General features: G+C 37.8%; 1 protein-coding gene and 1 long non-coding RNA gene across 2 annotated transcripts in view; both read right to left on the reverse strand.

Moving 5' to 3' along the window:
- Positions 1–2709: 2709 nt before the first annotated feature.
- LOC131688768 (pickpocket protein 28-like) overlaps positions 2710–26496 on the reverse strand; it is a 179839-nt gene continuing 156052 nt past the window's right edge. Inside the window, exons 3-7 of the mRNA XM_058973278.1 lie at positions 4629–4745; positions 4326–4568; positions 3836–4274; positions 3246–3769; positions 2710–3184 (exon numbers count right to left, since the gene is read on the reverse strand). Of these exons, the coding sequence (XP_058829261.1) occupies positions 2896–3184; positions 3246–3769; positions 3836–4274; positions 4326–4568; positions 4629–4745 (1612 nt within the window). The 3' untranslated portion in view covers positions 2710–2895. The remainder of the gene's footprint in view (positions 3185–3245; positions 3770–3835; positions 4275–4325; positions 4569–4628; positions 4746–26496) is intronic.
- LOC131688773 (uncharacterized) lies at positions 24533–25265 on the reverse strand. Its single transcript, XR_009305301.1, has 3 exons — positions 25120–25265; positions 24903–25064; positions 24533–24839 (listed from the first exon to the last, which is right to left on the reverse strand). It is a non-coding gene; the product is annotated as an uncharacterized LOC131688773 (long non-coding RNA).

Here is a 26496-nt window from a genome sequence, read left to right on the forward strand (position 1 = left end):
TGTTATCCTCGATATTAATCATATTACGTTTTCGTCTCAACTCGACGCATTCCCAAAATGAAAACCTGTTTTAATCCACCTAGTGGTGCAATTGTGCTTTTCTCATTTGTCCAGACTACGATTCCATGGCTGGTTATGTTCAATACAATGGTGGAATTAAATATTACATGTTCAGTTCGATTTGCACATACGTACAATGGATCGACAGCCACGATCTTGAGATACTGACCGCCGCTGGTTTCAAGCGATGTTTCAGTATCACATAGTAAGATCCGGGAGGTTCGGGTCCTGCCGAAAATTTTCAACTTGTTAAGAAATTTTAAACTAGTTTTAATTTTAAAGTAGCAACCACTTACTGCATACTCCCTCCGGGCCGGTATGATTGACGATTTTTAGAGTGATTGGATTACCTTTCTATATGAGAAAGGCAAAAATGTCCCAAAAAAATCAATTTTTGTCAAACATTATTTCGAGTTTATATCAAATCTCGATGTTTCATGCATTATAAAGTCATTTGGCATCAAAAATACAAATTTGATTTTGAAAATTTGTCATTTCAGTTTATATGGGAATTTGCTGTGTGATTTCACTCTTCAACTCGTAACTCCGGAACCGGAAGTCCAATCAATAAAAAAAATCAATTGCAGCCGATGGGAAGGTTGTACCTTTCATTTGAGACTAACTTTGTGCAAATCGATCCAGCCATCTCTGATTAACAGAGGTCACATTTTTTTCCACATACACACTTACACACACATACATACATACACACACAGACATTTTCCGATCTCGACGAACTGAGTCGATTGGCATATGACACTCGGCCCTCCCGGTCGGGATCAGATTGACGAATTTTAGAGTGAATGAGAAAGGCAAAAACATTTTAGCAAATGTTGAAAGTTATGCATTTTTTTGGTGAGCTGTTCTATGTTTCATAGACATTAAATCAATTTTAACTTCCCTTCCTATTAAATAAAGACCCTTATTACAGTACATCTCTACAAAAACGAGCTCAATTTGAAAAGAAATCTGAGGATTATGATTGATTACAGAACTCTGGAATTTTCTATTGGAATGTTTTCAGGCAGGATTTTGATATTGATGCAATTAGACAACTGTGAAATCAAGACCAATAGATCAGTTACATATCAGGACCCCATTCCGACAATTTATCAAAAGTCCTCATGATGTTTACAACAACAGGATATCAATGTACGGATCAGATAATTGTTATTGTAATATTGAATTGAATCAGTCTGCATCAATAAATTTTCAACTTCAATCCATTTTTTTTTTGGTGTGGTGGGGAAGGGGGTTGTATGGTGTTAAACCCCAAAACCTTCTCTTGGCAACGCCATTGCTTGGAGTTATTTATTTCGCTTTTCATTTTCCGATATGTTTCAGATCGATCCGATGGTCATGAGTTAGAAAAATTGCAGTCAGAAGGTTCGCACAAATGAACATTTTTGCACTGATAAGTTATCAAGTTCCTTCCAGACAACTTGGAAGTGTTCGGTGATTATTTCTAGCGGTTGTAGATAGAAAAATGAAATACAAAATTCGTTTTATCGAAATAATGTTTGGCTTATTTCAATGGATTATTACTATATTGAACAATAAATAGGCGACAAAGAGTAATCCACAAACAACAAGCCATAACTTTTAAAGTATTCAAAATAGATATTTGAAGTCTTCAGTGAAGTTATTCGCAAAAGTAAGAGCTACAAATTTGCTGAAGGCATCATTTCGATATAATCACTTCCAAGAAAATTTGTGAAAATATCTCACTCATAGGGGGATTAATCAGCAAAAGCACAATACCAAAAGAAAGGGCATATTGCCTCCATTAAATTCTCCGAAGATACTATTGACCTAAAATAAGCCGTTTTGGCGTTAATAATAGATTACTTGTTTTTGGTCATATTTCTGGCAATGGGAAATGATAAAAATCTTTCGTCCGCATTTAATGTTAAATATCTCTTTTGATAATAGTCCGATTTCAACAATCTATAGCTTGTTCGAAAGGTATTTGTTAAAACTATCTAAAAACATATAAATTGTTAATCTATATTGTCAACTTCGGCAAATAATTCCAAGAAACTGCAAAAAACGCCATTTTTACACATTCAAACATTCATATCTTGGAAACTAAACATCAGAATAAAAAACAAATTAATAGCGTTCATACTGTTTTTTAGTTCTTTCATTTAAAATTGGTTTGGATAAGATCGGTTCAGCCATTGCTGAGAAACATGAATGAGAATTTGTCCGTTACATACACACACACACACACAGACACACACACACACACACAGACATTGTCCCAAATCGTCGAGCTGAGTCGATTGGTATATAAGACTCGGCCCTCCGGGCCTCGGAAAAAATCTTGAAAGTTTGAGCGAATTCTATACATTTCTTTTATAAGAAATGTAAAAAAAGAAAAGAAAAAAAACAAATCGGTGAATCGATAAAATATTTACCTGGTAACCCTAAACGAGCAAGTAGGTGGTAGTAGGCGACGCAAACGTATGAAATTTGTGTTGTACCTAAGAAGCAACAATGTAGACAATAGCGTGCTGTACATGTAGCACAAATTCCGCAAGGAAATCCATCTGAAGTTATGTCAAGCTAAAATACTAAAACTTCGACCACGAAGATATACTGACAACTTTATTGAATATATTTTCATATTTTAACAGGCATGTTTCTCCAGGGAAGTCAACCGCTCGAAAGTTAAGCGAACTTACCTAAATGAAACCGCATTGAGTTTAACAAATAATGCAGTTTGGTGCAAAATAAATAATGCAACATCCGTATTACGATATTACTAAACGAAAATCGTGCGAGTCGTGCTTCTGTCATAATATTGTTGTGCTTATTTCTTTGTTCTTGTCCTTACATCCAACGTTGCGAAACATAAACCTGCCTATTTGGGGGCATCCACGGCAACACCAGCTGAACTTGTCGTTTTTCGATCACAGGTCTTGGTTGACGCTCTCTTCGCAGAGGTCGAATGCAACAGTAGTAGAAAATTTCTCCCAAACTTAAAACACTGGCACCCATCAGAAGGGCGAACAATCCACCGAACTTAGCAATTACATCCGTCATACCTAGCAGCTCACCCCTCCACAATGGAATATAGCGACGTTCTTTGAAGGAAACATACATTACCGCAGCATCGACTCTGTAACATAACCAACATATACTCTAGAGTGGCAGCACTGTTGGGCAATGTGAGAACTTACTTGGAGTATGCCTCGGGTGAAAATCTAGAAGCCGCATTGAATTCTTCGAAGTAAAATGGGAACTGCGAGATTTCCACATTGTACGTGATCTTATTACATGACGGGTAACACAAACAATGTCCAGGAAGTTTGTTGTTTACAGCCTCTCTGATGTATTCATCGTATAGTTTCGCGTAAGCACTACGATAGCAAGCGATCTGACTGGCATCGCAAATCTTCATGTCGGCCGATCGTGGTAGAGTAAACCTTACACATCCACAATGTTTATAAGTGTAGTTTGAAACGCATTCCGCAATACAATTATCGACATTGTATAATTTGAAGTAACGCAGATAATATTCGTTGGCGAAGTAACAGTTGCGTTTCTCCGGAGAAAGTGATTTTGAATGCTTTGAAGTAATGATTACCTCGGGTCGAAGATTTAAAATAACGGCATTTAGTGTGTTCAGCCGGAAGAATTGATCCTCCGTCAATGCGATCTCATCGGGAGCATGAACGGAAAATTTATATCCTGTATATGGGCCCTATTTTATAAAAAAAAAATAATTTTAATCACTTCCTACACCATTTATTGGGAATGTGGACCTTACCTGACACGCAAATTCTTGATCAATTTTTCTCACCGATAATGCAACGATCAATCCCGAGATCAACCCCGCAGAAAACGGACGATGTGGATACGCGTTTAATCCAGCATTGCGACGATATCCGTTCTCTCGCGTCCAATCAGATGGAGCTGCTGCACTGGCGAGGCTGAGAAAGTCTGGCGAAATGTTTTGCGTTCGGTATGTTTCATTCGGTGCTAATGCGTTGAAAGTATAGCAAATTCCATCATCTACAAGTGTTTCCCCCAGCATGCTGCTACAGGGGACAAACTTAAACCTCCACATACACAGGGATGTTGTCTCACGGAACGGTATGGTCATGATTTTCAAACTTTTGAAAACATCTTCATTTTCTCTTTTAATATACTTCATCCAAAAACGAGAAAACGGACACACATGTGATAGAACTCGCAGTTTCATTTCGCTGGAAAATATTTAAATTGTAGACAGTATTCTGGCCTCTAAAGCACCTTACCTATCTTCATCCAGCGCCGAATTGTTCTTCACTAGTTCAAGCGTTCGAGTAAGATTGAACACATCCACGCGCGATTTCGTTAGAGGACAAATGGTGATGGCCGGGAATGGAATCGTGGAAATCGGTAGAAATCGTGGTGCATACACAGTCACTATGGGGTTATCATTCCATTTCCGGATCATTGTTAGCATGGCGAAAACGCAGGCCGCCAATGACACTACGATCCACAATGCCCACCAGAGTCTGTAAAGGAACTCTTATTGGTAAATCTGTTTGTAGATTAATCAACTCAGTGAACAGTACCTATCACAACGGCTCAATCGACGTTGGGCAAGATATCGAGCAGCAAACACAAAATTTTCGGAACAGTATTCGCGCAGCAAAAGGTTTAGCTTTCGAAAATTGCCCATGGTTCGCATCCTGTTGAATGATGTCAAATGAGGGCTGGTTAATCATGTGCACTAGATAGTCACTTGTTTCAAAGGATAAATCATTAAATATTCATAAGATTGTTGAATATTTTCCTAGGCAAACATACACATTTAATTAATAGTATTTAAATTACATAGAAGGATTCACAGTGAAAGTAGAATCATTGTTGTTGACTCGTCTGCGAAGTCTGTCAAAAGAGAAGGTCAAGTTCCATCACGGAATGTAGTGCCAAGGCTTTGCTTTTTTAATTACAGGCTGAGTGCATATAAGGAGAGTGACGACACTGTCAAAATTGGAACAATGATTATTTGTCAGTGTCATTCCAAACGAGTCAAATCCATGTATTTTGAGAGGTCGTTTGTTCGTTTGGAATATTACTGACAGATAATCATGACAGTTGTCTTCACTCTCCTTACATACACTCTGATTACAGGGATCATCATAGCAATTTTCATTGTGAGCACACTTCTAATCCACCTAGCAATGTTACGAGTCCTTTCTTATAAATCCACGTATATTAATTATCCGCAATGGTAGATTAATGTAGAAAGAAATGGGTCACGTATTTCATTTCTTACACAAGAAATGCATAGAATTCGCTCAAACTTTCAAGATTTTTCCGAGCCCCGGGAATCCTTGTCTTACATACCAAGCGACTTAGCGCGACGATTTGGGACAATGTCTGTATGTATTTTTTGTTAGTCAAGTTTAAAATGCTTTCAAATCCTGGTATGTAGTGTATTGTAGTGTTTTTCGCTCTTTTTTCCCACAGAACTCAACCAAGGTATAACTTCGGGGGGAGGCATCTTTCGTTAACTAACTTAGCTCCTGTTTCCGTGAGTCATTCAGCTCCCAGGCTTATCACGATCTACTCGTATAGTCCCCGGCGGTGAACTCACTCTACTCCGACTGAGAGTTCCCCGCGGAGGAATTCCTGCCGACATCGATACCCGTTTTGTTGAACCATTTAGCTCCCATTTCTATCGAGATCCACTCGGATATTATCCGGCGGTAAAACTACCCCATTTCGACTGACAGAATCCCAGCAGCGGAATTTCACTCGATACCGATGTTTGTTTCGTGAACCAATTAGTTTCCATTTTTGTCACAATGAGCCATTTAGCTCCCCGCTTCGTCCCGATCTACTCGATCGAGTCTGCGGTAGCCTACTCGACCAGCCAGCTAGTTGGTGCTGAGGTCTGCCTAGCGATTCTAGGTTTACTGGCGCCCCAACAACCCACTGCTAGTTCTTAGTCCTCTCTCACTCTCTTGAGAAGAGCCGCATAGGACGTCTTATCGTTCGTTTTGATGATCAGTGCATCACTCTTTTTTCCTAAAGGTTTAATTAACACGGCGTTAGCACAATTGAGCCATTTTTAAGCTTTTACAATAAGTAAAGATAAAAAGTACTACGAATGTCTGTCTGCTAAATCTTGTTAACGCAGCTTGCGGTTGCGTGTTGAGTCCTTTTCCTTGGCGGTGAAGCCGCTTGGGGGTCATTCAGTCGGCCTTCTCTCGCTCTATCGTTCCCGTCTATGTCATCATCGGTACTGCTTTCTTGCTGTTCACGATCAGAGGTTCTTATTTATTTCTTGTTCTTACGGGTCGCTGTTGTAAATCCGTCTTCATCGGTATTAGCTTCTTTATTGGCCAGTTCTTGGTTTGGAAGCGGTTGTCGTGGTCGTTGTACCTGCATTTTTGGTTAATTGGATCGTTGTTTTTGGTTTATCTGTCGGTGGCTGCTTGTTAGAGTTGGCTGTAGTAGATGTGTTTTGACTAGTTTCTTCAGCGCGTGTTTTTCCGCAGTGGGCTGTATGGTTACAGAATTGGTATGTTGGGGTCTGCCCGGGATATGTGATGAGCTTTGTTTGCTTATAGGTTACGGCTTCCCTCGGTGGTTTGCATTTGCTAGTCATGTAAGAAGGTATTGGTTTAGTCACTCGCATCCTCACAATGCGAACGCGGTTGGGAATACCGGTGAAAAAATTTCATGTCATTCGTAATAGATTCTACTTCTCCATATTGTAACATGATTCCTTAGTGCACGAGGCCAAATCATGGATATGCACGTCCACCATGTCGTTATCCATATGCACGGAGATCTTGAATCTGGTGTTATTAAATTCGACCGTGTTGCATGTTGTTCATTGTAATGAAGTTTTCTGCCTGGGCTAAACTTCTAAACGTTATCAAAACACAGTTTTTGACGTGGTGTAGCTGGATGTATGTAACTTCAGCGAGATTAAACTCCATTTTAACTTTAACTAATTGTTCAACCTTATGAACTGTAGTTGTTACACGAGTTTTGAATAAGGCGATTGAAATCGTGTTATCCCGTAGTACTGGCACAATATTGTTTTTTCACTGATATAGAACAAAAGGTTGGCTTGCTTCACTGGTGCCTATAGCCTGCTACAGCGTAGCGATTTTTGCTTCTGCTTTGTGCGAGGTCAAAAGATAGACTCAGTGCAGCGCTCTTGTACCTCTCCCAAGGAAGCTTGCATTTCTCTTTCTTCTCATATTTCCCTACATTTGTTTCAGTTCTTTCTACGTCCCATTGTGCACTCCAGCAGGCTCTTTTGTTTTTTCGGGTCCCTTTTTGCTCCCTCACTCTTCTCTTCCATAAAAGCTGTTTCGGTTGAGTCAGATCTCGTCAAGAGAGCCTTCTGCTTGCGTTCAGCAGCTGCTACGGCCGATTTAATACTCGTCACAACCTGCTTCACCTTGATGTGAACATTGTGCTTGTCTTTCGCGAACTCCTAAAGATCGTTGATCTTTTTGCTCACCTCCGCCAAGTTAGGCTATATGCCAGTTATTCTGGGTGGAGTCGCTAGTTGATCTCGGAGTGAACACTCGATTCAGGAACCCCCCACCTTTTGGATTCACATTTCATTTTTTGGATGTCTCCATGCTGGTGGCCCCCTCCAGGTCGTTATCTCAACTCATTGTATGTAGTTGCCTATTCTGATCCATCGGTAATATAGGCTAGCAATCAGGTCAATCGAGGGTTGAACACGGTCCTTCATGAGGTTCGAGTCCAGAGCCGGATCGGCGTTAATCAGGAATGTTATAGCTGAACCTACCACCGAGTCTGGTGACGAGCTTCGAACGTAGCTGTCCGCTTGCCAAGGTAGACTCTCTTTCGTGTTTTAAATGAAAAGTCTAGCGTTCAAACAGATCGCTATTGAATTGTTTTTGATTTTGAGGTTCAGTTTCCAAGATATGAATATTTGTGTGTGCGTACAACTACAACGTGAAAAGGGTTAAACAACAATAGCTGTTCCGTCTTGTCTCGCATCGCCTTGTTGTGATAGTATTTCCGAACGTTCTATATATCACCAAAAAGGTCAAACGAATAGCTTTTGAATGAGGCTTGGATCGGAATAACGAGATACCAATGTGTGAGTGTGAGAATGCACGATGTGTACATATCTACGAACGCAAAAAATCAGCGTCGTTTAGCATTCACTCGACTAAGTTTTTCGTGGATGGACGTGAACTAAAAGAACGCTCATCAACCTTCGGCGATGAAATGAACTACCATCTAAAGAGATATGTAAGAAATCAAGTACTGCAGAATGATATTTAGTTTTTCACCATTTACAAATACGGCCAAAACAACTATCCTTCAATTAGAGGCCAATTTATGTCGCCATTCACCTCTGATACAGAACTCCTATCCCTTACCTCCCCGCTGTGCCAACCGGGGTACAGGCTTCCTTTTGCCTTTTTTGCTTAAACTCGGGACTGGGTCGTGTTATATCCCCAACTACTGTCAATTCATTCATTTCGACAGGTTGACGAAATGAAGCCTGTCTCAGTTTCGTTTCGAGAGGGAGTGGCATTAGTGAAGACTGTCTAGGATCTATGATCGTATGCTGGGAGGGAAGGGGAACAAACGACGCGCGAGTGAAACTGCTAGTGTATCCGTCTTACAGAGTGAATTCTTCGGTACAGCTAATGGTTATTTTGGGTAGCCCAAAATTGTTTCTTGATTTTCTTTTGAAAGTTCGGTTTGTATACAACCTTCGATTCATATTTTTTTCTCAATAAATAGTTGTTCGGAAATCAGCTCCAATAAGAGTTCTATCTGACTAGTATCGATGATCAATGGTCAATACGTACTGAAAATTCACGGCGCCTATTTTTATGGATCTAATTTCGAGTTCCGTTATTGCTAACAAGCCCGTGCATCAGGTTAACAATCCTTTGTAATGTTCGATATTATCGTTGGTATACGTGTATTTCACAAACAATCCTATTTGGAAAATATGAAATCCTTTCCTCGAGCTATCATAATTCTGTCTGTACAACGTGTCATTCGGTATTTTTAACCCAATAAATAAATCGTAGAAAAGAAAAAGCGATTTTTTTTAATACTGTTGCAATAAACAGTGATCCGGCCCATTACGCAGATAAGATTAGCTTTCCTAGGCAATACTCCCACGGTCGGCTGTGTGGAGTTCAAATTGCTTTTGTTTAGAAAACAAGATACTCTCGGTAGCAGGCTACCCAAAGTTTAAAAAGAAGCAAATACTAAATGAGATCTTTTCTTTTTCGAGTGTACTCGAAAACCAACTAAACTACTACCTAATAAACTATGCTTTACAGGTCGCATTGCTTACGTGGAGCGAATTCTAGACTTTATACCCTTCCAAACGACCAACTCCACGACGCCTATGGAAGAGCCTGATGAGTCGTCTACCTACTTGACGGAAGCATGTTGGTGGAGCATCAACACTTCCTGTCTACCTTATCCTTTATCCTTCCCCGTGAGCTATGGAGATGGGGGCGGCCGGCAATGATGGCTAGGTTTTAATATGGGTCCGATTGGTATGGATTCCTACTTACCATTTCCTAAGCAACTCTTATTAGATAATCAGCAGTAAAGCATGATGAAGTCAGTTTGGAATCCACCAAACTCGTCGTCACAACGCAACGCAACGCAAAATGAAAACTATGTTATTTTCAAACGGTATTCATTTTCGGCGGAAGAAATATGTGTTAAATTGTAGCTAGAAAAGAAATGTATAAAACGAATAAAGTTATAAAAATGTTTTACTTACTTCACCTTATGCTTTTTTAACTGTTATGTGCCCAACAAAAAAACACCTTTAACAGGACAACGTGGGTACCCGGGTACCCACAATTTGAAATGCTCATAACTATGGTTTCCTTTAATCGATTTGGACACTTTTAGATGTTTTAGATTCAAGAACTCGTCCACTTTTTGATCTTGTAAAGTTTAATCGGGTGAATGGATCTGGTTCTTGGTAATCCGGATTTTTCGGAGTAATGTTCCAGTACTAGGGTATGTTTTGTAAATTTTAATAACGTCCTAGCAATGTGAGTATCAAAACTCTTCAAATTGTCTCGGAAGTCTGTTATTTGTTGTAACGGGACCCTATGGCAGTTTAAAAAATGGAATTGGAATGGAATAACCACTCACGGCCCCACGGGAACCTGCTCCAGAATGTCCGTTACAGGGTCAAACCACCAAATGGTTGAAAAAAGCCATGAGATATAGCCTACTGATGTGATTCCAAGAATTGTGATACCCATATTGCTAGTATTCCATTGAAATTCACAAATAGTATCCCAGCACTGGAACATGTTTCTGGAAATCCGGATATCCGGGAACCGAATGAAGCAATCCGATTCATTTTTACCAAGTCTAAAACTGGATGAGTTCCCGAATCCAAATCACCAAAATGTATCAAAATCGGTTGGAAATTACATTAGTTATTGGCATTTCAGTTTTGTGGGTACCCGGGTACCCACGTCGGCCTGTTACGTAGTAAAAAAATTCAGGAGCCCCTCCTCACTCCCCCTTACTATATCAACAATATTATTAACCCAAAAGCTCGACTTAGTGAAGTTCTAAGATGTCGCAAAGTTTCGATTTCCAGCTATGGATAAAACCTGGGAATTTCATTAATTGAAACTTAAAAAGGTACCCGGGTACCGCGTCGGATACATAACGGTTAAACAAAAATAAATGCTGCTGAAATATGGCCTCTTTTAAAACCACCTAGATTTTTATTGAAGGGTAATTTGTTAGTAACTCATCGATTTCATTAGTCACAGCCGCTGCGACACGATGGAGATGTATGGTGAACTAGCATATCGTCGCTGTTGTGCTATCTTTTGACAAACGCAATTAGCACTTTTCGAGGAAAACGATTTTTAAAGTTGAGTTTGAATATTTTGAAATTTATAATTGTTAGACGCTTTTTGGGAAGGGCAATCGATGCTTCTATCTTTTCTGTAGTAATCTCTCGATTTATGCAAAGACCGGTTGACTATATTGACAGTTTTTGCTGAAAATGTAAACAAAAGTCGCTCATAGTCGTGTCATAAGCATGTATTAATGATAAAATATGTATGAGGTGTCACAAATGTGCACATCAGATTTCATAAAAAAAGAATCAACTGATTCGTAATATTATGCGTTATAGATCACTATGGCCAATATTATACTGTTCCATGCGGTAGCAGTAATATCAGGTACAAAATGATGGTACTGGAACACAAAGCTTTTACAATTTTCCTCGTTTATTCGGGAAAATCAAAAAATAAAACTTGGTTTCATCATCAATTTAGAGACAATATATATGAAACAATATTATTGTTAGCAGGCGACTGGACGAAAAAATATTCTTGCATAATCCATCATTACATTTCAGTATACTTTCCTAAACTAGCGGAAATCTCAAAAAGAAAATTTGTTCAATAGTCAAGCCAACAATTCGCAGAAAAAAACTATAGTAGGAAAATTTATCATCCCAAGACAAGAACATAGAAAATGATTATGGTTAATGTGCACAGGAATATATATGTCATCAGAGACATCTGCTTGCTATAAGCTTATTGGCTTATAACAAGCCAACAAACTAGGATTGTTGTCCATTTTTTTGTTGTCACAAGATAGCACAATTCGATGTAGATATTTTAAAATTCAATAACATGGCATATCTAACTCAGTTCACCACAAAATGGCATTTGTCATAAGATAGCACAACAAAGACGATGGTATGGTTTCAACGTTTCTGTGCATGTGGGATGTATATATGAATGCACAAAAAATTTATTTTGAAAATATTGTATTTCCGAAACCCCTAGAGCAGATAGCCCAATTTTTAGATATTGTGTATAGAATTGAATGATCTTTCAACTAAAAATTTAAAAGTATGGAGGCCCTCGCACTACAAATCAAGAAAAAACAATTAACGGGAATTTTTCCATAGAATACACAATATTTTTAAAAGTGTACCATTTTGTCAAAATGGTTCGGATTTCTTAAATTTTGATGGGGTTCAATTAAGCTTGATGATGTTGTGCAATTTCAATTCCTATTATAGATCAAAACATGTATTGTCGTACAGTGGATATGGATACTTTGGATATAAATTGAATATTTTGATGACTTAGGGTGGTCATTAATTAATTAAAAGAAAAAAAATCATATTTTTCACAGTATTTTCATGATAGCGACATGACAGTTGCACGAATTGCGATGTTTTGTACATCATAACACAGTGGAAATTGAGTTAGTCAGTTAATTAGGTTTATTTGTTGGACATTCGACCACTTTTTAACGGGTCGAGTAGAATACTGTAATTTATGGTTTTTCAAATTTTGCGATATGCTTCGTAAAACCCGCTTCAAATATATTCAATATGAAAACCGGAAAAAATATCCGGTTTTTACAAAGCAGGTTATTTTAGCAAACTTTTAATCTTGAACATCGTGGTATACGGACGTTTCCTGCGTACGATTTATTTATATTTAAAAAGTTTTTATACTGGAGGTTCCACCTTGCCGAGTTTTACGGATTTTTTAAGCGATTCTTATACTGTAGGATATGTCTGTCCGATTTTTACGCTTGAAATTTATTTCCAATTTTTGCATTCTAATTTATTTGAAGCTGGTTTTAAGAAGCATGTTTTGCCTTTGCCACTTTTATGTTCGGTCGCTCAATATAACTTATACATAACCTGAACTTTTCTGTTATTTATACTAATCGCAAATGTTTCAAAATTAGCTACAAGAATCTCGTAACTAATATCGATCTAATAATGCATAAATTAAGAATTTTATTCAGCACAACGGAAATTAAAACCTTTTACGTTGAAATAAGAAAAATGCCTTGGAAATACAGGAGATATTTGAAACGTAAACGGCGGTGAATGATGGGTTCAAAAATAAAGTTTTTTAGTCCTATGAAAGACCCGAAAAACCGGAATTATTTCAAGAATCCTTACTTCCAAAACAGCTTGGATTTTTCAGCCTTCGAGTTTTCAGTCCACCCTGATGTGAATTTTTAAACTACACGTACGACCTTTGCGACTATGATAAATTACAATTAAAAATTCAACATTCAATATAATATGTCATGTACTAATATCATTGCCCTGGGGGGTTGGATCTATGGCAAGCTCATCTATATTTTAAATTGACCCCACTTGCATGCTCAACTTACAACAAGTTGAACAACAAAACACAACTATTGAGTGGTTGATTGGCATTACGAAACTGAACATAAAACATGCCCGGGCAATTACGTGTACTGTTACGAGAATATTGTGTCGAGAATTTCGTATTTTCTGCACGGTTTCTTGCTATACGAAGTTCTACCAAATTTGAAAAGTATTATAATTTACATAAACTATTTCAAAAATGAGTACTACAATTGGGCTCGATTTCAGATGTTGGTGGACAGCGTGGATTGTAGCATCCCTCGCGGCGTGCATCTATGCCATGATGGCTTCGTTCCGGAAGTGGAACGACAGCCCCGTGGTTACTGTGTTTGCACCAAATGTTGAATCAATTACAGCAGTACCATTCCCGGCAATCACTATCTGTCCACTTACGAAATCACGCATCGAAGTATTCGACCTGCCTCGGGCTCTCATACTAGTGAAGAATAATTCCAAATTGGATGAAGACAGGTGAGATATGATCTGTAAACACTCACCACAAACACTTTGTTTTGCGAAGAGAAAAATGTGCTTGATTAAATAATCATATATTTTATTATCCTAACGTTTTAACTTACAATGGTTCTAGTGAAACAAAACTGCGAGTTCTAGCGCACGTTTGCCCTTTTTCAACCCGATGGAAAAAGTTCGAGAAAAATGAGAATGAAGACACTTTTAGGATTCTGAAAAACATGACCATTCCATTCCACGAGACAACCACGACTTGCAGATGGAGATCAAAGACCGTGCCTTGTAGCAGTATACTGGGAGAAACCCTCGTTGATGATGGTATTTGCTATTCCTTCAATATGTTAGCTCCCAATGAAACATACCGGATAGAAAATATTGCGCCAGATTTCATCAACTTTCCAAGTCCAGCGGCCCCAACTGATTGGACGCGAGAGTATGGCTATCACCCTAAAGCTGGCCTGAACGCATTCCCACATCGGCCATTGGGTGCCGGGTCAAAATCTGAGTTCGTCCTAACCCTGGTGATGAGAAAAATCGATCAGGAAATTTTCTGTAGGGTAATTGTTTCTATTGCCGACTTTAGAAACTTAATTTACATTTTTTTTAATTCCAGGGTCCCTATACGGGTTATAAATTCGCTGTTCATGCCCCAGACGAGATCCCAATGACGGAGAATCATTTTTTTCGCCTGAACACCTTCAGATCTGTCATTCTGCATCTGCGGCCACAGGTTATCTGGACTTCAAATGACTTGGCAGCGCTTGCTGCGGATAAACGCAAATGTTACTTTACCAATGAGCGATACCTTCGTTATTTCAAGGCATACAATATCAACAACTGTGTAATTGAATGCATTTCCAACTACACATATAAACTGTGTGGTTGTGTGAGACTGACGATGCCACGTTCAGCAGATATGAAAGTTTGTGATGCCAGCCAGATTGTCTGCTATCGTAATGCCGCCCGGAATTTATTCGAAGTCTACTTACGACACAAAATATTGAATGAACCTGCGGACAGCTGCAGGTGCTACTCCTCGTGCAATTCACTCACGTATGATACGGAAATGTCACAGAATCCATTCTTTTTCGAAGAATATAACGCAGCTCGTGGAGTACCGACGGGTTCTTACTTACAGTAGGTCCTATCTATTCAGAAGATGAACAGGTCAATTGTAACTGAAATTGCATTGTTGCAGAGTTGATCCGGCCCTCATGCATGTTTCCTTCAAAAACAGTTACCATATTCCAAGATGGAGAAGGGAGCTGCTTGGCCCAACGGAGGTAATTGGCGCGTTCGGAGGACTATTCGTACTGCTGCTGGGTGCCAGTGTGTTGAGTTTGGGTCAAATTCTTTACTACTGCTGTATTCGACCACTGCGAAGAGAACCGGCAGCCCGGCGAAGGGTTCCGTACCATCAGGTTCAGCTTGTACTGCCATGGGTACCTCCAAACAGACAGGTGTATGTTGCGCAACGGTGGATGTAGTCGCAATAAATGATAGTTTGAAGTATACCACATACTAGATATACCACATCGGACGTAGTGAAAATTTATAGACAAATCAGTATTGATTGTTCGAGTTTTTGGAATACTGGTGGTATTATAATCTCCTAACATCAAGCTAAACTGATTTAAATTGCATCGAAGATACACATATATTATAAACAAAGGTTTGAGCAATAATTATAGAAATGTGCAGTATTGAAATCATAGTTACTCATAATTTACAGATTTCGGTCTCGTGCATATCACAATACTAATTAATCTGATTAATGTTGTGTAAACTTGTCACAGCACAATCAGAGTAGAGGGCAAACACAAAAATATTGCAATACAGTAAATATACTGCGACTACCACATCTCTACAAGACATTACAGTGAGAAAAATTTACTAAATAAAGCGCTACTGCGATTTTGAATTGAAATTCTATTTGTGCAGTATCACAATTTAATGGTATTTTCTTGGTAATGCCATATGTTTGAAACAATCATTCATCTGCAATGACGGTACTATTATTTTTAGCCTGTTTTTACCGCATCATAACTCAGGATTTTCTAAATATTTAAATTTAATTGTGGTGTCCTACGGGCTAAAATTTGTCTTACACTATTCCAGCCAAGAATAGAACCACTGGAAACCTGCTCCCATGTCTTAAGAGGCGACCAACAACATGCTAGGAGTTTCTAGGTTAAGGTATTGCTCCGTACCAAAGACTTAACCTGGACCTAAACCTTAAAGTTTTGCATTATAGCCTTTATCCATTCTGTATTGAGTGAAGCACTGACACCTTTTCTGATTCGCTATTCCGGATTGTGTGCCAACCCGCATAGTTAAAAACCTTTTGTGACATAGTCCGAACAATAAACCTATGTTATGAGCAGAACCGTCGCATGGTGTTCTGGCGCCCTTGGCGGAGTCTTATTTTTGTGCCCCTTTTGAAGTAGAATACTTCTAACGTTTCAATGTAGGGGTCCCGTTTCAAAGTCTCTGTTGAAATATTTTCCCAGTCTTCCAATGCGAATAACTTCTGTTGTACTGATCGAAATCGCTATATTTTTGCACTATCTGATCGGAAATATGTGCACGTATTGTATTTGATTCCTTAAAATGTACGATTACTATAAATAACGAAAATAATGTATTTTGTGAAAGTGGTAATTATCAGCGCTGATTGGTCCGTATACTTCAATCAAGCAGCGAGCGTTGCTAGGACTGCCTCTTTGTTATCCAACGAACGCGACGCACGTATGAAAGCAGCACAAAAGAAAAAATCGTCAGTTTGCTTTCTGACCTCGTAGTAGTTGCTACGTTCCGTCAGCTCGAAGCAATATATTCCATGACTGTCGCCAGGCATCATTTTAATGATTTACAGGCAGGGATACCAGGTATATTTTTCAAATGTCTTCATTTGTCTTCAACGGCCAGAATTCTAATAGAAATCAGTCAGACATCCGAAAAAATTGTCTTCAAAATGAAAAACACGTCTTCACAACATTTCAAATGTCTTCTAAATGAAGACAAATCTTCAAATCTGGCATCTCTGTTTACAGGCGCGATAGTTTTATGCATACAAACATCACAGACCACAGAAAAAACAGAACGCTCCTTTTTCGGGGCTAAATGAACAAATTTCAAGTGTTCGCTGGCGATGTGGTTGCCCAGTTAAACTCATTCCGGAACCAGTTCGGATTTCTGAATGGAGTCATTATGGATTCCAAATCAAATGCAACAACCGATTCTGACTCAGAATCGGTTATTGCATTTGATTTGGAATCCACAATGACTCCATTCCGAAATCAGAACCGGTTCCAGAATGAGTTTAACTGGGTGGGTGCGAGAGAACGCGCTCTTTTTCTCTTTCAATTAGGCGTGTTTCGAAATTCAACATTGCTCAACAATTGGTCATCGATGACTAAATTGTTGAGTTAAACATGGCCGCCGAGTTATTTTTTTGAGCGTAAGAAAATACTTTCGCTCTGTTGTGATACAAAAAATCAGATGCAACATTTCATGTTGGAGAGCAGCGACACTCATATCCTCTCACCTTTGAGCGGCAAAGAGAATTGAAATTTCCCCCTACCCGGGCTGCCACATGCACGGATTCTTTTCTGGTTTCACAGATGTTTTCAATCATTTTTTGATACAGCAAACATAATCGTAATAACCAATGTTGCACCGATGTACAATAAAATAGTGGCGAACGTCAATTTAGATAACTTCTCTAATATTATATATCGTATGATATTCCGCCCAAACAACGTAACCAAAAATAAATTCAGATCTTTTCTACTTCCACTGCGAACTGTTTCGCAAAAAGACCTGGCAGCTCGGGCTGTCATACATCTGCAGATCTGCGTTTTCGTCGTGGCGTTAATTCCTCCTAAAGCTACGGGTAAGCAAATAAAATCATGATTAAATCTTCTCAATCCAAGCTATCTTTATTTTTCACAGGCTTTCCCGATATGATAATAATTACCAGCACTATGGAAAATACACTTCATCAAACAGAATCAAGAAACAAACGGTCGGTTGTTTCTGCACTGTTCCACCAGTTCGGCTCCTAGTACTGGCTATAAATACCAATACTTCAAATTCAGCTAGAAGGTACACGTCACCTGTATATTGCTTCCGATAAATTATACATCCTAAACCAGACCGACTGAATGTACTGTGTCAGGATAAAAGTAAGTCAGCCAAGATACCGGATGACAGAAAACCAACGGTATCTGGCACATCCAACAACAGATCGTTACGGATATCCTGTCGGTTTAAGCATGGTGAAAGTTGCAAGGAACAATATAATCAAACGAAACGTGAGCTTAGCGAGTACTGCAACGGTGTCGAAGGTAAGTAATGTTATGACTCGTAGTCGTAGCCAAACTTCCCAAATTATTTAAAAATTGCAGACCATTGTGTGATTGGCTTGGTAGACACTGGTTACTGTTTATTGATCCTGTGGTAAGACATTCGTTTCATTCCGGAACAATTCTGCACGCCAGACGAATTTGCAGTATATTGCAAGCTAAAGCACCGGCCAAACAACTCTAACGGATGAGGCAAGTTCGGACTTTATCGGTCATTCCGTCTCCTAGATACCGAAAGAAGTATGTATGATAGATGGCGTTGCAGCTAATGTATGACTTTTAGTGAGCTCTACATCGGAAAAGTTGAAAACGGAAGATCGATTGGTGGTTTTGCGAGTTATGTCACCAGAAGAATTTTATGTCAGTCGAATGCTGTGTTTTAATAAACCTAAAATTTATTTGCATTAGTTTTTTTCTGTACCGTAATCGCAGTGATTATATTGCACATTCTTGATTTATGTTGGATCACTTGGAGCCCTCATATTATGTCCAAATAAGTGTGGGAAAAACAAAATAATAGTGGTCACAGTTTAAAATGTTTTGTTGCGAGAAAAACTAACGTCTGAAATATCATACGCTGGGTCGATAGAGTATCAACAAATCATTACAGAAAAAATAATATCGTTATATTTAGCATTAGTTCGAATATGGGTCCATCCATAAATGACGTAGCATTTTATGGGGGAGGGGGAGTTCTGTATTTTGCGATGATGCGCGACGACAGGCGGTAGCGGCTCATGTCATGCATTACTTGCATTTAAAGAGAGCAGCCAATTTTTAATTCGTGCGTGAGCGTTTCCTTATATGAATATGATTCCAAAATCAAATTGTGTGCAAATTATTTGGTCCCTGTACTGAATAATATTTAGTCTTGCAAGAACATTCATATATCCGCTTTTTTAATGTTTTAAACATTCCCATTCTCCCTTGTGGCGCTTTGTCTCATGATAAGTTTATTGCATCAAACCATATTTCCCTCTAAACTTCATAATTATAAAGACAAAGGACATTCGTGTACGAGAATTTTCATAAAAACATATTTCGGTTAGAATCAGGCCATCGTTGCAACGGCCTTGCCTTGGAGGCAATTATACGACGTTAAAATCAGTGAGAAATTTTCAAAACCCCTACGAGTTCAGTTTGCCATTTGTCCAAACTAGGGTGATGTACCTATTTTTTACTAAGGAGGGTGCCTCACTAATTCATTAATTATTCGACCAATCAATGGAATGCGTACAAATTGGCATCAATAGCTTTGATTCGTTGTTAAAAACCAAGATAATAACACAAATTCCCTGAAAGCAGTGGAATTCTCGTGTTTTAGCGCAACTTAGAGGTCCTGCTCCACCGAAATTTTTTAACTTGATAAGTAATTTTAAATTAGTTTCAATTTTAAAGTAGTTTAAAATTCAAACTCATTTCATACTAAAACAGTGAAAAGACTAGTTTTTATTAAATGCGGTTATTGCGTATTAGGGTTGATGTAGGGGAACTGGGTGTAAGCCCGACACCCCACGACTTTTCCCAGTTATCAAATTTTAAACCATACAATAATGACAGGATATTATTAGTACGATTATTTTAGGCATTTCGATACACATTGAAGCCATATGGGTTCATTAAACGTCAACAAAATAAACAAAACAAGCGAAAGCAAAGTTGATGCGCTTTTGAATATTATTTTTAGTTGATACATTTTTAGGTTTTAATAACACAAAAGCTTTAAAAATGACCAGTTTTTTGTCGCACATTCTTTTCTACTCTCCATATCGTTATTTGTGTATATTGAAGATAAGTTTGAGTATTTCAATACTGTAAATCGAGTATTTAACAAAAATGTGCGCTGTTGGGGTAAGGCCGACAGTTTTTGGGTGGGGTAAGACCGACACGGTGTTTAGATGATTAGGTTCGTTTTTGATTTGATACAAACGACTGGGTATATTTGTTGTGTTCAATTATATTATAATTACGTCATACTAATAATTGAAATACACGGAAACTATGTGTTTTGCATTTATTTATCAGTATTGTCTCAAGCCGACCAAAAAAATTAAGAATTAAATTGAACGTGATTCATAGTTATATTACAAAACGAAACGAAAAGTATAATGTAATATGAGAATAATATATTAGAAATTTAAGCATCACATGATTCAGAATTTAGCTAATTTGTATATTTTAGAGAAATCAGGCCTAGACAAAATTTGGCTTCCGTGGGTTTAAGCAGATATCTAGTAATTCCCTATTTGGGATTTTAGAAAAGAACTTAAGAATTCCACGAGTCTAGAAATTTTGAGATATATTACTCATTTGAAGCATAAATAAGCCTTAAAAAACGGAAGCGCAATATTTACAGAGTTCTACCGACTTACAAAACTGAGAATATACCGCAGCCACCAACCTAAAACTCCGGATCCAATAATCTTATTGGGATAGTCAAAATAAAGCCGACTAAATGGGTGAAATCATTCTAGCGAAACCCCATCTGGAACCTGCCACATCTAATTATAACAGAAGAATATTCTCCCTCTATTTCATTCGAACAGTTATAATATATAAAAATATTAGTCATTGATACTTCCTTTGGTCGGACAGATGTCTCTTGTCTTTCAATGGCGACCACTCTCTGTAAGATTTTGCTCACTTTCATTACAAAAATACATCACTCGCGGAAATCGTACACTTTTTAAAACGGAAGACCCTTTTTTATCAGTTCCACGGTGTATTTTAGGCTGACAAAATGGGGACATTGACTAAATCGGAACATTTTTTTCTTCATAATAAACTGAAGCTGTTAAAATATTCTCCCTTCCCTTGATGTAGTCTAATAACTATTTCTGATTATTTAATATAGGGTTCTAGCACGAAAATAAAAAAAAAATGATTTTTTTACTTTTGCATATTTGCATCTTTAGATAAGGAAAACATGCTCAAGACAGGATTTACTCGAATTCAGCCTTATTCGTCTGCTAGAGACCATTAAACAAATTTTCATATGAGGCTGACAAAATTGGGGACTGATCAAATCGAGTTTTCAATGTATTATAATAGATAGGCAGTATTTGAAGAAGTTTCTTGTGAACGAGTGCAGAATGACTTTGTTCCTACTTACTAGTAGTCAGCGGCGTAATAAAAAATTCGGTTTGGTGGGGGTTTGGAGAAAATCTAACTTACTGTCCAAACGGCATAATTACGAAACCACCATCTTTGAAATTTTTAAATAATGGAGAATCAGTTTTTCAAAAAATTGTAACAGAGTTCCTGTCCTTGAAGAATTTGTTGAAACTTTAATTTGAAACAACTTTATTGTAGGCATGAATAGTACGTATACGGAGTATATCGAGTTATAAAATGATATTTACGAAGTGTTCCTTAATCTAGTTTTTATTTTCTAAAATAATTTCTATTGTGAGCTTCACAAACTCAAGCTATGGACAAAATGTGAATTTTATTATTTATAAAAAACAAAAGAGATTTATGATAAACAGTAAAATCATTGAAATTTATTTTAAAATTAAATACATATAATTTAAAATATGTTAATATCCTTAACACATGGAACCTTCATGTCTTCAACAAAGTGGTTTGTAGTAGCACTCCCCAAAATTTTGCTGAAGACATTAAGTCTGGAACTAAATGTGTTTGAAGAGTAAATTCTCCATGAATACTTCTTGGAGGATAAAACGCCAAAATTATTTTATCAGATGATGTGCTGTTTAGCGTTTGTAAAATTCATCGAAGATACTAAACCTGCGAAATTGACGGTTTCAAAATGATGCGATCTTGACATTAAATTCCTGTTTTCGAACATTTATTTTACCTATTCATATAATTGGTTATATAACAAAAATCAAATAGGTTACTATGTTTTAATTGCCGCAAGGTTCTACTGTATCGATTTCGTTGGCTATTTTCGGCAAATTTGAGACTAAGAGAAACGAAAGCAATGAAATTGAAAGACGTATAGGTATTCTAGAGCGAATCAGTTATAAACTTTGAGCGGAAAACTAGGACTAGGTAGGCTCATATGGACATGATCGAAAGGAAATGTGAAGAATTCTTTGCCTTCTGCTAAGTAGGAGTTGGGCGTTGCACCCAAGTCTACCGCATGGTCTATGGTAGAACATAACTCATCATCGACGTCGGCGGTAAAACATGATGATGAGTTATGTACGACTGCCCCTGAGTTTTTTCAGGTAGTTCCGATTCTTGGACATTTACTCGTACACCCAAAACAAAAATCTCTTGCAATAGTTGCAAGCGACAATCAATGCAAATAATGCTTGCAATTGTTGCAAGCATATAAAATCACTTCATCTCTTGCTATACGTACATACGTTTCTTCAACACAACTGTCAAAGGATTACCACTACATTCACATGCTTTGCTGGTTGGTATAGCAACGCACGGCGAGTTTTTATTTTGCGTCTACTTTTTATTCATTCCTCACCAACATCATGAAACGCAGTTTTGTGACTTATTCATTACACACGAGACGGCATCAAATGGCGGATGTGCCGATTATACGAGTTTTAACGCTCTATCCACATGTGCTAAGATAGAAAAGTGTCTATAGTCACTGCAATCATGCATAAGGACGTGAGTTCAAATCTCGGTCTTTCACTTTTTTTATTAATCGTGAAATCATCCAAGTGTTTATATACGACTTTTATCCAATTATAATCGTCTGATAGCATGGTTGGATGAACTGTTGGGGGGCTAATTTTTCAATGCCAGCTGCCTTTTTTATTTAACTCAAATTACTTACCAATACACATACATCGCTAATACATAGGCAAAACTCGTTTTTTCTGTTTCTTGCATTACATGCAAGGAAGCTTCTTGCAATTTTTGCACATTACCAGAATGCTTGCAATTTTCGCTCATATTTATTGCATTAATGTAAGCGATTCTTACAAGGTCTGTTTTGGGTGTAGAATTGTGACAACTGAATCGAACAAATGGGCAATTAAAAGTTTTGCTCCGCAAAAGTCTCCGGGAAAAGATGGTGTTGAATGGTACAAGAAGGGAGTTGCGGTGATGAATGACACAAGGGAGTCAAGGGGCTCTGTAAATTGGACAATTAGAGCAGTTGTTTTAGTCGGTCGGGTGGCATTCCAAGCCTGTTCCCTGAGATTTTGGTTTTTGTACATTTTTAAGTTTTTTTCTGATCTCCAAGCTAAACATACATACATACATAGATACACTAACACCCACACACACATACAGACATTTTGCGATCTCGACGAACTGAGTCGATTGGTATAAGAGACTCGGCTTTCCGGCCCTCGGTTTTAAAGTCGAAATTTCGAGTATTTGCATAACCTTCATATATGTGAAAGCCAAAAACGTTTCATTATTTTAAATATATCGGTGAATTGAAACTTGAGATATCGTAGGCATCACAACATGATTTCTCAAAAAATACACTGCCGTTCTACGCATAAATGTCCCATGTATATTAGGAAATCCATAGAATATGGGACAATTGAGCTTATAACGGCAGTACATGAATATCACCAGATGTGCCACGTACATCGACGTACCGACAGTTTTTGAAAAGCAGTGCCAAACAGAGCTGCTAATTGATGACAGGATTGTTTGAATTTGAGGGAGGATCAAATCTTAAATCATACCCTACTATGCTCAAGTCGCATTTTTTGTTGTATCGTTTATTCAAACAGAGCAGCCGATGAATTCGACTAGCTGAGTCAAATGGTATAAGAGACTCGGCCCCTTGGTTATAAAGTCGGAGGGATTGCAGAACTTTTCAATGTGAGGAAGGCAAAGCTAGACAACAAGCTAATACCCATCGCGCATTGCTGCAACTTTCCAAGAAATAGGAGATAATTGTCAACCAATAGCACACAAAAACGCACCATAACAAATACCTACTACGTATAAATTTTGACGGCAATCGGTTAAGCCGTTTTGGAGTCCTTAAATCATATATATACAAACATTGACTTTTATATATATAGATAGATATTTTGAGTATCTATATAGTTCCTACAACTAAACCGAGAGACAAAACTTACTTATAGCACCTTAAGAAACTTTTCCTATGGGATTAATAGCGGTGACGGGATGAATTTCATTAGGCACTCTAACCTGTTAATGCTAGCCCTTATTTAGTTTTTTGTTCGATGTTAAGCTTGAACCATTATCACGCAATACCTCTCTAACGCGTATACACGTTGAAAGACGCGACAGTACAAATTCCAAGACCAAGAATTTCTGTCTATTCATATCACATCACAACCTCTTCGAATAAAATGTCACTAGCTTTATATCAAGGATCATGCAAACCCTTTCCCAATAATTTCATCGTTGACGAATAAATTTAAATCGCTTTATTTATCAACAACGTGACCTGACATAAGGTATACAAATGTAACCAACAGGGTATCGTAAGCTAATAAATTTACAATTACAATTACAACAATAGTACCTCCGAATCAGAATGAGGCCAAAGTCCAATCACCTCATCTGTCAGTTTGGTTGGTCGTTTAGTCTCGTGGAAATTTGCAGTGGCGAAATCTGTCACACCGGCAGTCAGATGAAGTAATAGTCCTACTGCATCTTTCCACTGTCCCTTGAAAATCTTCAGCATCCTCCTCTTTAGCACCTCTGCTGATTGGTTTGATGAAAACTCCATTGACTCCGTCGAACATGCTGCGCCTGTGATCTTTCATGCAGCGCGACTGCCTTCTTGCGGTGCATGCTTTTTCTAATAGCCCTCATTTGCACATGCACCCGGTAATCTGAGGGCGGAAACAAAGGAATGCTTGCAAATAAAACAATTGTTTATACTGCATTCAACTAACCTGGAAGCTTTGATCTAATATTCGATATCAGTCATTGAAGAAATAACGTAAATTTTAAACGTGCTGAATGCAGATTTTTATGATTTCAATTCCTCCAAAGACCTGTTAGCTACGCGTGCTTGAATAGGCTGTTTCTACTTTGGGATCATCGGCGAAGTTTATCTAAAAACAAAAAAAAATATAGTCTTTGCACTCTGTACATTATAATCAAACTTACCGCTTTTAACTGGTGCTTAAAGTTGAACTTCGAACGCGAAATAATACTCTGCCTCTTAATCATGATGAATGGTTTGGGCTCGGCAGTTTTACAACTTGAATGAACTGCAATTTACACTAAAGTTGAGAGTGACACTAATTAGATAGCAAAAGTTCAACACAAACGACGCAAAACAGCTGATGTCAACATCAATAAAGTATAGTATTAGGTTTTACACCAACCGACATAACCCCGCAAAACGAGCCGGATGAACTTCTTTTGACAATTCTCGGTGGTTTGTTTACATGGAAGTTACGTGAGTTCGAATGTAACAGATGAGCAATTGTTGCGCTCGCACTCACGCATCTGACAAAGTAAACAAACCACCGAGAATTGTCAAACATGAACTTTATTCATTATTAGTTCATTCGTGTCGTCATCTTGTAGAACTCAATAGGATTGATAGTTGCGAAAAAACTAACGTGCAGAGATGCCAGGTAATATTTTTTGATATCTTTGTGCGGTGTATGTAATAATCTGTGATAAATGCCAGTCAGCGCATTTAAAAAGAAAATTGTAGAAATCTGTACATTATAACAGAAAATTGTGGGAATCTGTACATTATAACAGAGAACTGTGAAAATCGTTCCAGTTTTAAAAATCTGTGGAGCACTAGGGTTCGTCGCGGTGCGGATGTGGGCGGTAAATGGATTGTCCGCACCGCAACCGCAAAAAAATATCAAAACCGCACCGCTTACCGCAACCGCACTTTATTTACCGCACCGCACCGCGCGGTAATGCGGTAAATGCGGTAATTTTTTTATATTTTTAAAAATTGTGTTGAAAAATTGTACATTTGTGTAACCATATATAATAAAATGTTAGTTTTATTCACACGAAATTTAACTTTAAGAGACTCCTCAGAATGTAATGTTTAAGAAAAAAATCAACTTTTGCATTTTCTATTAATAAAACTCCGTACATTTAAAATGCAAACATTATACATTCAAAAATGTTGTACTGCAGTAATAGGAAAACTTATTTTAGCAACTCTTCAGTTAATTGAAAAAATGTAATAAAAATGTAACAAGAAATGAAGTATTTTTTTCTTTAAATTGTCACATTTTCAATGTGTTTGACATATGACAATAAAATGGATGATTTTCGCATTTACGTAGTAAAAACCACCTTTCATTCTTAAAGGAATTTCAACAAAAAAAATTTTAAAGTCGAAATACCAGTACTTCTATGTAGTAGCGCATATATTCCAATACAGTGAAATAAAAACAATGTATTTCATCAATAAGAACGACGCCATATTTCACGAAAAAGAATTGCTCTATACATTACATCTAATCAGGAGTCCGGTCTCAACCGGTACAGAATTATTGAACATTA

The sequence above is a fragment of the Topomyia yanbarensis genome, chromosome 3 (genome assembly GCF_030247195.1).
Source record: "Topomyia yanbarensis strain Yona2022 chromosome 3, ASM3024719v1, whole genome shotgun sequence".
In the NCBI taxonomy this organism is placed as follows: domain Eukaryota; kingdom Metazoa; phylum Arthropoda; class Insecta; order Diptera; family Culicidae; genus Topomyia; species Topomyia yanbarensis.